This window comes from Mesoplodon mirus (assembly GCF_964341445.2).
Source record: "Mesoplodon mirus genome assembly, chromosome: 3".
In the NCBI taxonomy this organism is placed as follows: domain Eukaryota; kingdom Metazoa; phylum Chordata; class Mammalia; order Artiodactyla; family Ziphiidae; genus Mesoplodon; species Mesoplodon mirus.
Window position 1 is genome coordinate 15,150,110 of NC_138978.1, and position 16,431 is coordinate 15,166,540.

The 16,431-nt window shown below is 58.3% G+C and overlaps 1 protein-coding gene across 2 annotated transcripts in view; it reads left to right on the forward strand.

Moving 5' to 3' along the window:
* Positions 1 to 16,431, forward strand: part of PLEKHM2 (pleckstrin homology and RUN domain containing M2) — a 40,733-nt gene that overhangs the window by 22,146 nt on the left and 2,156 nt on the right. Inside the window, exons 2-17 of one of the 2 annotated variants that reach the window (XM_082614499.1) lie at positions 2,267 to 2,373; positions 2,766 to 2,875; positions 3,455 to 3,554; positions 4,099 to 4,186; positions 5,055 to 5,241; positions 6,552 to 6,611; positions 9,653 to 9,881; positions 11,611 to 12,456; positions 12,768 to 12,837; positions 12,985 to 13,075; positions 13,407 to 13,471; positions 13,806 to 13,894; positions 14,496 to 14,628; positions 14,853 to 15,043; positions 15,404 to 15,469; positions 16,126 to 16,285. In XM_082614499.1, coding sequence (XP_082470625.1) covers positions 2,267 to 2,373; positions 2,766 to 2,875; positions 3,455 to 3,554; positions 4,099 to 4,186; positions 5,055 to 5,241; positions 6,552 to 6,611; positions 9,653 to 9,881; positions 11,611 to 12,456; positions 12,768 to 12,837; positions 12,985 to 13,075; positions 13,407 to 13,471; positions 13,806 to 13,894; positions 14,496 to 14,628; positions 14,853 to 15,043; positions 15,404 to 15,469; positions 16,126 to 16,285 — 2,592 coding nt within the window. The remainder of the gene's footprint in view (positions 1 to 2,266; positions 2,374 to 2,765; positions 2,876 to 3,454; positions 3,555 to 4,098; positions 4,187 to 5,054; positions 5,242 to 6,551; positions 6,612 to 9,652; positions 9,882 to 11,610; positions 12,457 to 12,767; positions 12,838 to 12,984; positions 13,076 to 13,406; positions 13,472 to 13,805; positions 13,895 to 14,495; positions 14,629 to 14,852; positions 15,044 to 15,403; positions 15,470 to 16,125; positions 16,286 to 16,431) is intronic. The other variant, XM_082614500.1, reaches the window with a different exon arrangement.

The following is a 16,431-nucleotide window of genomic DNA, read 5'->3' on the forward strand; positions in this document are numbered from 1 at the left end:
TCTGTATGTAATGATATGGAAGTATACGTTTGACATATTGGAAGAAACAATGGATCAATTAAACAAAATAGTCTAGAAAAATGGCTTATTAAATCTTTTTCTATTAAGAAAAAGATTTCAGAACAATGAGTACAGTGTGATCCCATTTCACTTTTTTTTTTTAAGTCTATGTACGCAGGAAAAGAGTTGGGAGGGCACACACACAGGCTGTTCACAGTGGGGGACAGGGGAGAGGAGGTCTTTACATTTATACACACTTCCATGTTGCTTAAACTTTTACAGTGAGCAAATACTGCTTTCAGAATATTTATTTTTTAAGGTATCTTGACCTGAAAAAGGAGTCCGAGTTCCAGCCGTGGCTCCCTCACTTAGCTGAAAATCATAGTGAAGGACTTAACCTTTGTTGGCCTTAGTCACCTTCTCTGTTTAAAAATAAATCAGGGGACTTCCCTGGTGGCGCAGTGGTTGAGAGTCCACCTGCCAATGCAGGGGATGCGGGTTCGAGCCCCGGTCCGGGAAGATCCCACATGTCACGGAGCGGCTGGGCCCGTGAGCCATGGCCGCTGGGCCCGCGCGTCAAAATCAGTAAAATTTTAAACTTTTCCATGTTTTTCAAGCATGGTGGGTGTGGCTACTTTTATAATCAAGAAAATAAATAAGCCTCTGTTTTCCTTCTTTAATAAGGGGAGTTGTACTAGTTCTCTAAAGATCCTTCCAGTTCTAACATCTAAGAATCTCTGATCTCAGATTTACTTGGATTTTGAAATTAAAAAAAAAAAAAAACAAGCTGGCCCCCGATGTCACAGTTCTCAGCACTAACCCGTGCAGTGACCTTCGGCCGCTGCAGTTTTCGTAGGCCCTTTGCTCTTTCTTTCAGTTCTAGAAACTCTCCTCCTGGGGCTCTGTTTTGCCTGCCTCTTGGAAGGAGGCGCAGACCCTGCAGGACCGAGGCCTGTCCGGGGTTACTCCAGGCCACAGAGTAAGAGAAGCTATTTTTATTGTGGGAGCTGCATTGTTGGCTTCTCACCAAGAGCGCGTGCTTGCTGGTGTGGTCGGTGTGTCCTGTCTGCTGCTGCTGTCTCTACCACTGCTTCCAGAAAAAACTTGAGAGCACGTTTCCCCAGAGCCAGGAGCTTCAACCTGAGACGGGTGCACAGGGACGAGTGCTCTTTCTGTGTGTGTTCGTCCCGCTTCTGGCCATCAGAACGGCAGCAGCAGACCAGAGTGTGGCCCAATGAAGTGGGAAAGACTTTTCTCCCGCCGCTTCGCCTGACAGGCCCCCCTCCTCACTGTGGCTGCAGAGAACTCAGTCCTGATCTGGGCTTCCTGGGCCTTAACAGAGCTGAGCCAGCTGCCCTCGCCTCCATCAGCCTGCTGGGGTTTCCTCAGCGCTGCAGCTCATCTCGCCTACTGGCCAAATCTCCTTTTAGTCCAGCCTGGGAACAGTGTCCTTCTTGGTGTGGGGCTTGACCTGAGCCTGGCAGGTCCCTGGATCCATATCCAGCCTGGCCAGCTTCCTCAGGTAAGTCCAGCGTCCCATGTCAGCCTCTGGCAAGAAGGCCGTCGGAGCAGGTGCCCACGTCCATCAGCCCTTAGTTTGTGCAGAGGGACAGCTCCAGGCAGGGCCACTGTGTGGCCAACTCCAGGGGCGGGGCAGGGGGATTTACACTGGGCACGGAGTGTTCATTTATATACATAGCACTGTAGGTAGCGCCCCTGGAGTTGTGTAGCTCGGTGGCCCTGGCTTGAAGCCTGGTACCACCGGAGACCCACATCATAGACCATGAATTCCTCACCAGCATCCAGCCGTCATCGTGCCAAGCACTTACTGAGTGCCTCGTGGGGACTGGGCTCTAAGTGTCCTCCTGTGCCTTCTGGAACATGCAGTATAGGATAAGCAGTTGGTGTAGGCAGTTTGGTCAACACAGATACATCCTTTGACTGGTTTTCTCAGCTACCTTCTTTTTTTTTTTTTTTTTTTTGCGGTACGCGGGCCTCTCACTGTTGTGGCCTCTCCCGTGGCGGAGCACAGGCTCCGGACGCGCAGGCTCAGCGGCCGTGGCTCACGGGCCTAGCTGCTCCGCGGCATGTGGGATCCTCCCGGACCGGGGCACGAACCCGCATCCCCTGCATCGGCAGGCGGACTCTCAACCACTGCGCCACCAGTGAAGCCCCCTCAGCTACCTTCTTGATTCCAGAACTTCCACGGCCCTCCTCTTTATTATCCATTTCTAATCTGGGGGAACTTCTTTTTTTTTCCTTTCAGTTGCAGAGCTACTTTGCTGCATGTGAAGATGAGACCCCTGCCATCCGGAACCACGATAAGGTCCTCCAGCGTCTGTGTGAGCACTTGGACCACGCCCTGCTCTATGGGTAAGGAGGTGGCCTCTGGAGAAGACTGTACAGAGCAGCGGGGCAGGACCCCTGAGGCCGTGAGTAGCCTCCAGAGGGCAGTCCCTAGCCTTGTCTGCCTTTTATTTCTTCTTTCCTTTAGCAGAAAACGATTTGTCTCGCTCAGGTGGGCTGCAGACTGTCTGGGGTTATCCCAGTAATCCGTCTCTGAGCGGGCATGAATGACTGGGGAAAGGATTAGTGACAGACAAAATGATGGTGTGAAGGCCTGGTGGTTGCCTGGGGGTCCCGCTGGGAATCCCTCGCTTTCAGCCTTGAGCTTCCTCCTGACACGAAGGCTGGTGGACCAACTGACTGCAGCTTCCCAGGGTGGCCCTGTTTAGGTCATAGCAGCTCCTGTCCTATTTTCTCAGACTGCAAGACCTCTCATCTGGCTACTGGGTGCTCGTGGTGCATTTCACCCGGAGAGAGGCCATCAAGCAGATTGAGGTGCTGCAGCACGTGGCCACCAACCTGGGACGCAGTGAGTAGTACCAGGTGGACTCGGCGAAGGGACCAGTCCCGCCCTCCCTGTGGGCAGCTTGGGGCTCAGGTGTGACCTCAGGGTCCGCCTGGGAGGCCGGGTGCCTTGTGGTGTCCAGTGGCGGAGGCTGGTTAAAATGCCAGCGGCCTCCACGAGGCCTCTCTCCTTCCCGCACACGACATTTGGCCAGAACATCGTGGCTGTGAGGAGGGAAAGTGAGATGCTGAAGAGAGCGGGGCTCCTACCAGATCCCAGCCCGAGCACCTAGTTGGGGGGGTCTCGCCTCTCTCCCTGAGCCAGGGTCAGTGTCAGCTACAGGATCAGTGAAAAGTCCTTGCATTTCTCAACCCATCTGGAGTTTGCGATCTGCCCCGTTCATCCAAGTTTCCTGGCCAGTTACAAGCTAGGGTCTGATGGGGAAAATCAAGATCTCAGGGTGCGGCGCTCCGTCAGGAGAGAAGGCTGCTGGGGCGCTCGCTCCCCGCGGCCATTCTTCCTGCTCTTCCTGCCCTTCCCTCCCTTGCTGGGCCAAGGAAAGCCAGCACCCCTTACTGGCTTACTCCTGCCCTTTGTCTGCAGGCCGGGCCTGGCTGTACCTGGCCCTCAACGAGAACTCCCTGGAGAGCTACCTGCGGCTGTTCCAGGAGAACCTGGGTCTCCTGCACAAGTACTACGTCAAGTGAGTGTCCGGGGCGCCGTCTCATGCCGCTCCAGGGCGCCCGAGCCCCGTCCCAATGTCTCCTGTCACACGCAGACGCCACACTGTGGCACCCCGAGGCCTAGCCTGGCGGTGCGTGCTGACGACACGTCAGCGATGGCCAGAGGGCCAGTGGAGCTTGCCTGTGACGGCCCGGGCCAGGTGTGCTGATTCCAGCCGGGCTCCTGTGAGCGGTCTGGTGCCTAGTCGGCCCCTGCCGGATCCCCCCGACCCAGGCCTCAGTCCTGACTGGAGGCTCAGCCTCCGATGGGGTTGCCGCGGGAACAAGGGATTTACAGCAGCTGCCGAGAGCTGCTGCGGGCCCCGACACAGACAGGGCAGTAAAGTGTCGTCTGGCTCCAGAGCCAGCCGGAGAGTGCTGGAAGGGGGTGGGTGGAGGCCACATCAAGCTCTGGGTGGAGGGATGTCACATGCCCAACCTCAGCGCAGCTGGCTTGGCGGGGGCCATGGGGACGCGCTGGAAACCAGACCCAGAACGACCCTCGCCCCTTCCCGTGTCTCGCAGGAATGCCCTGGTCTGCAGCCATGACCACCTGACCCTCTTCCTGACCTTGGTGTCTGGGCTGGAGTTCATTCGGTTCGACCTGGACCTGGTGAGACGCCACGGCTCTCGCTGCTCGTGGGGCCAGAGGGGCGGGGGGGTTGGGTGCGTGGTCCCGCTCAGGGAGCCTGACGGGTGTGACTGAGTCCGAGCGTCGTCCTTTCCGTTCAGGTGAGGGAACAGCTCAGGGTCTGCCCAGTGGAACGGTGTGGGGTTGAGGTGATTCTCTCTTGGCCAGAATCGCTGGTTTGGGGGACTCCTTCCTGTCTCTCTGTCCCACATTGGAGAAAAGCCGCATTGCCTGGAGCGTTTTAGCACTGGAGTATTCTCCTTCGTGATCAGGACGTGAGTCCAGGACGTGAGTCGTTGTCAAGAGACGAGGCAGCTTCATCCCTGTGCCTCCCGGGATCCTGCAAAAGCCTCTCAGCTCCCTGCTTCCCGGCCTCCCTCACGGTCACGGTCACGGTCACGGTCACGGTCATGCACTGGAGAGGTGCAGGGTGGCCCAGGAGCTGCAGAGGCTCCTCTGCAGTCTTGTCAAGATGCACGCAGCCGCCCCATCCTAATTGGGTCACCAGCCTAGGTCCCAACCCCGACAGCACAGACCAGAAGAGGAACTTGGCTACTGAAAAGTAGTAGAAACTGGAGCAAATGAGCGACTCTAATACAAGAGGTCAAGGAGGGTCAGAAGGCCCAGTGGGCACTGTCATCTCTGGGCCCCAAGTCCACAGCCTTACGAACCACAGCCGTTCACAGTCCTTCTTTTAACAGCTTATTTCTGGATTTAGCACCTTAAGGATATAGATTTCCAAAGAAAAACCGGCCTGGGAGAGTGTGAAGGCAGATCCTCGGAAGGCTGTGCCTTTGGGCCCACCGAGGCCTCCTGTCACCCAAGCCTGCCTCTCCCCCTCTCTCCCCAGGACGCCCCCTACTTAGACTTGGCCCCCTACATGCCCGACTACTACAAACCCCAGTACCTGCTGGACTTTGAAGACCGCCTCCCCAGCTCGGTCCACGGCTCGGACAGCCTCTCCCTCAACTCCTTCAACTCCGTCACCTCCACCACCCTGGAGTGGGACGACAGTGCCATCGCCCCGTCTAGTGAGGGTGAGTGCCCGGGGCGGGGAGGGGTCCGGCCTCCGTGGCGAAACGGATTCGGAGCCGGGTAAGCCTGGCTGAGGGGAGTCTTTCTTGGCTGGTTCCGGGCCAGTGGTGGAAATTCGGAGTTAAACGGGGCCAGTCGTTTCCCAGATCTTCATTTCCTCAGAGTCCCTGTGGTGGCTCAAACACTGATACTGGGGGTAAAAAGCCAAAATGAGATCTTATGAATGTTAGACCCTTTTCCAGAAACCTGTAGCCATATGCCCAGGGCAGTTCTTTTAGGTCGGGGGGATTAGCAGGGCAGCCTGGAAACTCTTCCTGACATTCCAGGGGTGATTGCCACCCACTTCGGGGGAGTTCATCCTACCCTCGATTCTAGGTGGAAAGAGGCTATAAGCAACCCCTAGAAGGAGGAGGGAGGACCCGATGGGTGTAAAGTTTAGAGGAAGACTCGCCCCCCTTTCCCACGGGTCCATCGATTTCCGAGTCCCTCCCATACCTGCCAGCATGTTGGAGGTGGTCACACGCATGCCACCAAAGACTGAAAAAGAACGTCCTCACACCTGTAGGTCATTGGTTGTTTTGGTCCAACAACTGGTTGGAACAACCTGATTTCTTCCAAACCTTTGGCCTCCGTGTTCATCTAATAAAACTGGCTGCTTTCCCACCTTCGTCCCCTGTGGGAAACCAGAGCTCTTCATTTATGGCATCCCACCCCACCTCCAGGGAAGGGGCTCCAAGCACAAGTTCAGCCCCAGGGACTCCCTAGGGTTGCATTCACATTGAGACCTTGACCTTCTTCTTTCTTTATTTCTACCTGTGCTGTGGCGCTATGTCCCAGGGAGGGACATAGACTCACTGTTAGCAAGGCTTGTGTTGCTCGTTGCAGAAGCAGGAGACGGCAGCTCAGTCTCCTTGGGTTGGGCTCAGGGGCTGCCACCAGAAGCCCGAGGGACGGACCTCAAGGGAGCGGCCACATTGCCCAGGGAAAGAAGTGTCCCCTTGAGCCCACCTCATCTCAGCTGCTGGGGGTGGAGGGAAGGAAAGGAGGTTAGGTACAGGGGAGCCGTGTCCTTCTGGGGTTGGAACCGATTGCCCCCAGGTCTTTCCAGCTGGTCAGAGGCTCCTGGGCCAGTACCGGAGCTGAGAAGGAGCTGGGGTCCTCAGAGTTCCCCTGAGGTTGTCAGATAAAATGTAGAAAGTTTAATTTTTCCTCTCTTGTTTTCTCCCAATGTCTCCCACCCTGTTGCCCCCACCCTCCCTGCCCTTCCACTGCCTGTGTTTCTAATCTTCAGTTTTGTCCCTCATTTTTGTAGATTATGATTTTGGAGATGTGTTTCCAGCAGTGCCGTCTGTACCCAGCACAGACTGGGAAGGTGGGACAGAGTCCGCTGTTACCCTCTTTTCCTGTTTTGCAACGTTTCCATACCAAGCTTGCTGCATGATTCAAAATCAGCTTATTATTTATAATAACGTCAATGATCATAATCAAGCCAAGTTTGGTGTTCTGGTAGATGGAATTCTGCAGTAGGAGAACTTGACCTTGAGTCCTAGGCCAACCCCTTCTCCCAGGGCAGGACTCCTGCCTTTATGCAGTGGCCTTGTGGAGTCGCTAAGTGTCTGCGTTTCGGGGACACACGGATCACCCTTCCTGATTCCAGTGCCAGTCGATGCACCAGATGAGCACAGGGAAACACTGCCTTTGAACGTGTGGGTTGAAAGCTCCATTTAGATCAGATGCGCTTCTGTATCAGAAGCATCGGGAAGCAAAGGCAGAGGGGCTTGATGCTGTTCTTAATGGCTTCCTCTTGGGTGTTTTTGAAAGAGATTGAGGTCCAAACGAGGGAAATTGCCCTGGCATGACTGAAACTCCCTCTACGGAGATTCTCTGAAGTTTTAAGGCTGACTAAAATAAAATCTGTCAACCCTCCCACCCTGTCCGCTAGGTGGCAGCAATGCTTGGGCATTTTTCTGCTGGTGACGCCACTTCTGGGCTTGAGAACAGTCATGAGCTATTCCCAGGATTCCCGGGATCACTCCAAGCAGAGGACATGTTTCTGAGAAGGTTAATCCTTCCTCCTTAAAGCTGAGGCCATAATCAGACCCCCCTTACTAAATAGCCTCTTGCCCTGTGGGCCACTTCCACCCAGGATGGGGGCAGGGGGGCAGCCTCTGGAAGAGGAGGTGCCGACTGGTCACCTAGAGCCACGGGACGGCGGTTCTCCCTGCTGCTCCCGTGAGCCCTGTGTTGTTAGGGCCGTCATCTGATAGATGATCTTTTCCCAAGTAACGCAAGTGTGCAATAGCTTAAGTTTGAGGGAAATAAGATATCGCATTGGGAAAAATAAATTATGTCATCTGGCCAACAGAGTACCATGGAAGAGTCCCCCGTTTTAAGTTAAGATTAGCTTGAAATCCAGAATTCCATCATAACAACATTATTTATCCTTTCAGCCTCTCTTCTCGCAGCGCACATGCTGGGCATTGATTCCACCCCGCCCCCACCCCTCTAACAACTAACCCCCTCCTGACCCAGCTACCTGCTGCCTGTTGCAGTCACTTGACAAGCAGGGCCTGACCCTCGTCTGCAGCCCTCCAGAGCTCCCTGTGGCCTGAGAACTAACAGCCCAGTCACACTGCTTGCTCGGGCCGGACCAGGCTCCAGGGCGGGCTGAGATTGTCCCAGCAGCGATCTCCTGCTTTCCTGAGTTCCTAGAGCACTGAAGAATCCCTGAGCAGGTTCTGGAAGCTTACTTGGGAAGGCTTTGTCTTCTCCTCAGACCTGGAGGAGAGCAGGATTTGGAGGGCAGCTCTGGGCCCTGGGGTGGGGATTGGGGAGGCCTTTTCATGGTCCTTGGCTCATTTACATAACTGGGGGGTAGGGACTTCCCTGGTGGTCCAGTGGTTAAGACTCCACGCTCCCACTGCAGGGGGCACGGGTTTGATCCCTGGTCGGGGAACTAAGATCCTACATGCTGCTGTGCAGCACAGCCAGAAAAAAAAGAACTGGTGGTTATCCCAGCCTTGACCACGTCCGATGATCTGCTTGCCCACCTCTTGGGACCCCCTCCCCAAGGGGGGTGTAACTGCACATCTCAGGCTGCACCAGGAACGCGTGGGCTTGGCAGGAGGCTTCTTTCAGACTGAAGGACAGGCTTTTCTGCATCTGAGAACTAGGGCCCTGGCTGGGGTCCCTGGACATCTGAAGAAAGTCTCCTATTTCACTAGTGTTTTTCTGGCAGAGCTGGGAGTTGCTTTTTGCCCCCTCATTTGTCCTTATATTAAAAAACAGTGTACTTTTGATGATGTGCTGCATCAGCAGACAGCTGCCCAGTGGTTTCCAAGATCCACTAAGCAGGTCGGCCCTTCCAGATGAGGCTGACGGTGGGGAGCATGTTGGCCATGTCCCCTCCGGCAGATAAAGGCCAGCAAGATGCGTGCGAGCTGCACATGGAGCGTGAACATCCTGTGTGCTTTGTCATTAACTGTCACCCAGGCTATTCTGCCAGCATGGGCGGCCTCCCATCTGCCACTGGATAAACATCCTATGTGCTTTCATGCTGACACTCCCTCCCCTCTGTGTCCCGTTCCAGTGACCTGGGATGGACGGTTGGAGGTGAGGGCAGCCGTTAAACCAGCTCCCCTCTAGAGGGGCTGCGTCATCTCCCAGGGTGGAGCCCTGGGAGAGAGTGTGCCCAGAGAGGACCAGTAGGCAGGCTGAGGTTTGGATGACATGGAGTTCTCAGCACCCACCTTAAAGGGGTGCCTGGTGGGATATCGAGGGAGAAGGGCCCACAGGGCATCTGTGGCGGCGAGGGGCAGCCGCTCTGCGCGCCTTTCTTGCTTCCTCCGCCCTGGGTCCTCCTTCCTGCCCCTCCCCCCCACTCCTCACCCTTGGACTATACCTGTCCTGGCCTCGCAGCCTCTGAACCCCTCATTTTCTCTGATCCTGGTTCTCTTCTCTCTTCCGTTGTTCCTTTGTATCTGCCACTGTGGGGGACCCTTCAGAGGACTTTGGGTATCTCAGTCTGATCGGGGGTGTCTGGAGCTAAAGGAGGCTCTAAGGTTAAACTGAGAGGTGTGCAGCCCCTCTCTTGAGGCATCAAGGTCACCATCCCCAAGGGGCTTAAGCCTGGAGGCTGCTTAACCTTGGAGCTCTTAACTCAAACTTGGCCACATTGTTGTGAGCGCTCGGGGGCCCCCAGTGGTGGTGGCGACGGCCTTCCTCCAAGCTGCTCTTAAAGCACAAATCCCGTGTCCTGTCGGCCTGGGGCTTCTACTCCTGAAACAAGGCCACCCCGATCAGATTTCCCTGAAAAGAACTCACCTGCCTCCCTCTTGAGATAAGGCATGCTTTGGGGGCCCGCGGTCCCCAGCTGGTGTCTGACGGGCTGTCTCGTGTTTCCTGTTCTCCCAGATGGAGACCTCACAGACACTGTCAGTGGCCCCCGCTCGACGGCCTCGGACCCGACCAGCAGCAAGGCTTCCACCAAGAGTCCCACCCAGCGCCACAACCCCTTCAATGAGGACCAGGCGGAGACAGTGTCCTCCTCCGACACCACCCCTGTGCACACCGCCTCTCAGGAGAAGGGGGAGCTCCACACCCTGGACTTGCCAGACACCTGCACAGAGCTCGAGGTCATCAGGTCAGTGGGGAGGGGCCTCGAGAAGCTGGTGAATGTCCTGGTGTCCATCCTGTCCACTCCTAGCATCACTTTTTAGTCCACGCAGACTAGGACCTTCCTCCCCGCTGAGGGCATTTGGGCATCTTCCTGGAGACTAGGTACCTCTCCCCTGCTCAGTAGTTCTTTGATCAAGAGGAAACAGAGGGGCTTCCCTGGTGGTGCAGTGGTTGAGAGCCCGCCTGCTGAGACAGGGGACACGGGTTCGTGCCCCGGTCCGGGAAGATCCCACATGCCGCGGAGTGGCTGGGCCCGTGAGCCATGGCTGCTGAGCCTGCGCGTCCGGAGCCTGTGCTCCGCAATGGGAGAGGCCACAACAGTGAGAGGCCCGCGTACTGCAAAAAAAAAAAAAAAAAAAGGAAACAGAGGGCCCGAGCCTGGAAGATGGCTGACACAGGAATCAACATGGCCGGCTTCTGGGGCCGTGCCCAGACTGCTGGGGCATTTGCCGGTCCATCCAGAAAGCACCTTCAGCCTAGACTTCATTCCAAGGGAGTTCTTGGACATTAGAGCACAATTTCTGAGATTCGTACTAATTCTAGTTCAGCATGGCTCGCTGAAAGAAGAGCATCTTCATCATACTGCTGGGGACGTAACAGGGAAGGAGGAGGTGGGTGACAGGTTGGGAAACTCTTGTCCCAGAGCCTCCTCGGCTCCCTGACCTCCCCGGCTCCTGCTCTTGAGTCTCTCCGCCCTGAGTAAGAAGATGTGCACGTCAGACCTCCCAGAGGCTTGCCGGCCCAAGGTGGGGGAATTGCTCTCCAGTGACTGGAGCCAGGAGTCCAGCTCCCACAGGCTGGTTGGAGTCCAGAGCAGCTTGAGTGCTTCAGACCGAGGGTTGCTTAGCCAGGCCCACCTCAGCCAACTCGGAACCAAGGAGCCAGGAGTTTGAGCTCAGAAGGCTTTGATTCTTTTGAATTATCCATAATGACCCCGAACGGAAAGAAAGGTCAGCTCAGGGTCGGCTGCCCACATCCTAGGGGGAGGCTGAGTAGAGGGGGGCCACTGGTCTGACCAGCCATGGCCTGTTTTTGTTCCCTAGAGCACAGCTAGCCCAGTTGTGCCGTCAGCTAGAACTCACAGGACCCGCTCAGGGCTTCCTCTGGCCGCTGCCGTCTGTGCCTCCCTCGTGCCGGCCCTGCCTCTGCTGGCAGTGGGAAGTACTTGGGGCCTGAGCTGCTGTCGGCCCCCGGCCTCCCACCTAGTGCTGCCCGGGACCACTGAAGCTCTGGCTGTGCTCTCAGAGGTCCCTCACCCAGGATCACCTCTTTTGAAAGACATTGTTTTTAAATGATTTTTTTTTAATTTTTATTTATTTTTTGGCTGCGTTGGGTCTTTGTTGCTGCCCTTGGCCTTTCTCTAGTTGCAGCGAGCAGGGGCTGCTCTTCGTTGTGGTGCACCGGCTTCTCATTACGGTGGCTTCTCTTGTTGCGGAGCACGGGCTCTAGGCACATGGGCTTCAGTAGTTGCAGCACACGGGCTCAGTAGTTGTAGCTCGTGGGCTTAGTTGCTCCACAGCAGGTGGGATCTTCCCAGACCAGGGCTCGAACCCATGTCCCCTGCACTGGCAGGCAGATTCTTAACCACTGAGTCACCAGGGAAGTCCCAGATCACCTCTTTGGGCCCAGCCCATCTCGTTGCCCTCAGTACTGGGGTGCTCAGATTCAAACCTCTCCCCATCACTACCATCCAGGGTCACCAAGAAGAAGAAAATTGGCAAGAAGAAGAAGCCCAGATCGGATGAGGAAGCAAGTCCACTCCACCCGGCCTCTACCCAGCACACGTGCGCCAGGCGGGGCAGTGGTGACACCCTCGTCAGCAGCCCAGGCCCCGGGCGGGTCTCCCCAGACAAGACCCTCGCCTCCGCCCAGGAGGAAACAGAGGGGCCCGGCCGCACAGCCGAGGGCAGCGAGCGCTCAGAGCCTGGCCAGGTGGGCCTGCTTATCCCCGAGATGAAAGACACCTCCATGGAGTGCTTGGGGCAGCCCCTGAGTAAGGTCATTGATCAGCTCAACGGGCAGCTGGACCCCAGCACCTGGTGCTCCCACGTCGAGCCCCCCAACCAGCCCTTTCGGACTGGCTCTCCCGGGGACGCCCCGGAGAGGCCGCCATTTTGCGACTTTAGTGAGGGGCTTCCAGCCCCAATGGACTTCTACCGCTTTACCGTTGAGAGTCCAGGTACTGTTGCATCAGGTGGCGGCCACCATGACCCTGCAGGGCCTGGCCAACCGCTGCATGTTCCTGGTAGCCCTGCGGCTGCTGGCCAAGAAGAAGAGGGAGGAGGACGAGGACCGGGACAGGCGCCTCGGCCCCTAGAGGACACCCCGGGGGAGACACAGGAGCCAGAGGCCCAGGAGCCGGAGACCCGGTTGCCCCTGGTCGGTGAGGGACCTGTGCCTGAGCAGGAGCCTGAGACCCAGGAAACTCTTTGCCGACTCAAGCGAGACCAGCCCAGCCCTTGTCTGAGCAGCGCCGAGGACTCCGGGGTGGATGAGGGGCAGGGGAGCCCTTCTGAGATGAGCCACTCGGCAGAGTTCAGGTGAGCCAGTCTGTCTGTGCCGCTTGCCTGAGACGCCCCTGTCGTGGATCAGGGCACATTGGGCATCTGCCCTCCAAACACACCAAGCACAACCCCTGGAAGACCTAGCCTGGGCTGGGAGGTAGGAAGGGGTGCGGTCCTCCCCTCCCTCACTTTGGCTCCTGGTGGGGGGCAGAGCCACTGCAGACATGAGACCTCGGGGTGCCTGCATCGCCCCCGTGCATGTGTGTCGTCTCTGTGCACCTGTGTGGCCTCGCGCGCCCCTGCCCTAGCCTGACACCTCGCCCTCCCTGCACTTGTCCCTCTCACAGAGTAGACAACAATCACTTACTTCTGCTCATGATCCATGTGTTTCGAGAAAACGAAGAGCAGCTCCTCAAAGTAAGTCCCAGGATCTCAGGAATGAGCAAGAGCCAGCACAGCAAAGGCGAGGCCGGACGGGCCACCGCCTCCGCTCAGAAGGGGAAGCGGGCTGTCTGGGGCAGGGCGGGCGCCACGGTGCCTGACCTCTTTGCTTCGGCCCCTCAGATGATCCGGATGAGCACAGGGCACATGGAGGGCAACCTGCAGCTGCTGTACGTGCTGCTCACAGACTGCTACGTCTACCTGCTCCGGAAAGGTGCCTGCCGCCCCCAGGCTAGGCCAGGGCAGCTGCCGAGGGCACGTGGGGGATGAGACGGACTGCCGCCCTCCTTGCCTTCCCCCCGGCCCCGCCCTGAGTGTCTCTGTGCTGCCTGGCACGTGGTGATGAAACGGGTTGTCAGCAGCCCCAGCTGGCCCAGGACATGAGCCTGGGGCCCCCCTCCATGAGCACGCCGTGCTGTTCTACCTCATCACTTCAGATCGCAGGGCAGGGACAGGTCCTCGTGGAGAAAAGGTCTTAGAAAATGGGGCAGGGGGAGGACCGAGAGGCCACTGGGGGTAATTGACACTGGGGTCTCCTCTCTCAGGGGCCACAGAGAAGCCATACCTGGTGGAAGAGGCTGTTTCTTACAATGAACTTGACTACGTGTCGGTGAGTTCAGGCTCCGCGACTGGTGTGTGCTGTAGGGCAGGGCTCCTCGGGCCACCCCGCCTCAGACCTGCAGAGCAAGGCTGACCCCTGCCTCAGCCCCGGGGGTGGGTGCCAGCTCTTACCTCCGAGCAGCTTCTGTACCTGATGCCGGGGATAAGAAGCAAGCTTGAGGGTACCTCTTCCTCCGCTGTACATCTGACCACCCCTCCCCACCTTGTGGTCACCTCAGAGTGCACTGCCTCCCTCCCCTGCCCGCCCTCAATCTGGCCACGGCTGCCCCTTCTGGCAGCTGCGGCCAAGCCCCGTGTGCATGTGAGGGTGTGGTTTCTGGCAGGTGGGCCTCGACCAGCAGACAGTGAAGCTGGTGTGCACCAACCGCAGGAAGCAGTTTCTGCTGGACACGGCAGACGTGGCCCTGGCCGAGTGAGTGACATGCCCCCTTCTGCAGGCCTGGAGAATCAGCATCTGCCACTGGCCTGGCCACACCCTTGGGGCTGGAGGATAGGAAGTGGGGTTTGAAGGAGTAGAAAGCAGAGATAAGTTCCTTCTGGAGCCTGCAGGCCGGGCAGAGAAGCAGGGAGGTGACAGGCACACTGAGCGACTGGTGCCCTCAGACCCTGAGTGGCCCACAGAGAGGAAGGGGGCTGGCAGGAGTGATCCCCACAGGAGAGAAAGCGCAAGCCCGGCTGGGGGGCCTTGGGGCCACACGTGCCCCCTGCGCTTCCATACGGAAACTGTCTGTCCTGAGATCAGGTCTTTGTACAAGTCCCGCTGCTTCCCTTGAGGTCACAACCCAAGACCCCTCGGCCACTGGGAAGGGTTAGGCCTTTCCCGGCCACGGTTTGATGGTCATGGACTGCTGCTGCATCACTGCCCCACCCGCCACCCGGAGCTCTGGTTCCAGCCAGGTCCTCCCCCCAGGATCCTGTGACCCCTTCAGGCCGGAAGTCCCCAGGACTATGCCATGTCCCTTTGAGGGGTGGGGGCCTCAGGCCTCTGACAGCAAACCCCACTCCGCATACAGGTTCTTCTTGGCTTCTTTGAAGTCAGCCATGATCAAGGGCTGTCGGGAACCACCCTACCCCAGCGTCCTGACTGATGCCACCATGGAGAAGCTGGCACTGGCCAAATTTGTGGCCCAGGAATCTAAGTGTGAGGTAAGCACCTGGGGAGGAGGGGGTGTTGTCCCCGAGATGACAGCCCTGGTGTTAGGGTCAAGAGGTGCAAATAGCTGTCTCTAGCGTTTCTCCATCGCCCACCTGGGAGGGGCTCTCCCTCCCGGCCTGTGCCCCTCCCCACTTGGGGTGTGTCCTCACCCCACCAGCGGCCACTCCTGCTTCTGGCCCAGACCTCAGCGCTCTATCCCCTGCCCCCTCCGCAGGCAACCACTGTTACTGTGTGCTTCTACGGGCTCGTGCACTGGCAGGACCCCCAGGACGAGACCCTGGGCCGCACCCCCTGCCACTGCTTGCCCCCTGAGGGCGCCGTCACCAAAGAAGGCATGCTGCATTACAAGGCGGGCACCTCCTACCTGGGCAAGGAGCACTGGAAGACGTGCTTCGTGGTGCTCAGGTGGGAGCCCCCGCAGCTCTGGCCCGGAGGTTGGGATGGGGGACAGCGCCCTCCCCGTCAAGGGCTTTGGAGTAGACATCCCCTGGGATCCCAGATCTTCTCTGTAGAGCCAGCCCTCTGGGGCCCAGGGAAGCCCAGAATGCCCCAGGTGAAGACCGGGGCTGTCCCCAGGGCTGGGGGCACGCGCTCCCTGCTGTGCCTCTGCAGTTCTTCCTCCGCCCTCCCTGCCGTAGAAGGCAGGCCCCGGGCTCCTTGGCCTCTGGGGTTCAGGCCCCAGCCTGTGGGGGTCCCTGGGATCTGTTCCACGTGGCCCCCAGTTCCTGGGACAGGCCTCACCCCTGCCACATTGTGCCCCTGCAGCAACGGGATCCTCTACCAGTATCCCGACCGCACTGATGTCACCCCCCTGCTCTCGGTGAACATGGGGTGAGTGTCCTGGGCGATAGGAGGTGCCGGGCAGGTGTTGGGGCTCTGGCTGGGCCTGAGCCTCAGGGCTCCCATCCTCCCTGGCTTGAACTGGTTCTCCCTCCTGTCGGTTCAGCCTCCCCACCCCCTCGGCCCCACCCCCATTTAGTGCCCTGGGGTCTGCTGAGCCCTGGGTGAACGGGGAGAGGGTGGGGAAGCAAGAGGAGCTCCCTGCCCGGAAAGGATCCCATCAGGTAGGGGAGGCGTCCCCCGATCTGATAGGGGAGGCAGTCCTTTCCCTGGGAAGCGCTTGACCTGATGGGTAGGATGGACACACACACGCTTGGAGGAAACATCAGGCCCGTAAGGGGAACAGGAATGAATGTGCGCTGATTCTGAGAGGGCGGGGGAGCCAAGAGCTGATTCTCAACCCCTCACCTGGCCCTGGTCAGGTATCTAGACGAACCTTGGTGATTGTGGAGATAAAAGGTGTTACACAGAAAAGGGGCAGGGCCGCCCAGCAGCTTTGCGCCTCTCCTTCGAGCCGGAGGGCTCTGGCCCACCTTCTGGTGTCCTCCAGCCCTCGGGACTCCGGGGCAGGCCAACCCCAGGGGCTCCGCCCGTGCCCCCTGACCCCTGCCCCCTTGCTCCTGTTTCACCCTCCGCCTCTGGCCCAGCGGGGAGCAATGCGGTGGCTGTCGGAGATCCAGCACCACGGACCGGCCCCACGCCTTCCAGGTCATCCTCGCCGACCGGCCCTGCCTGGAGCTGAGCGCCAGCAGCGAGGCTGAGATGGCCGACTGGATGCAGCACCTCTGCCAGGCCGTGTCCAAAGGGGTGAGGGCCTCCCGCCCCACGGCTCACTGCTTCCCAACCCCACCCCGGGTCCCCAGGGTCCCTTCCCCAAGCCCACGCGAGTCATACAGCAGCCTCTGAGGATCAAGATGGGACTTCCAGGGGCCAGCCCAGGAGTGAACCCTGGA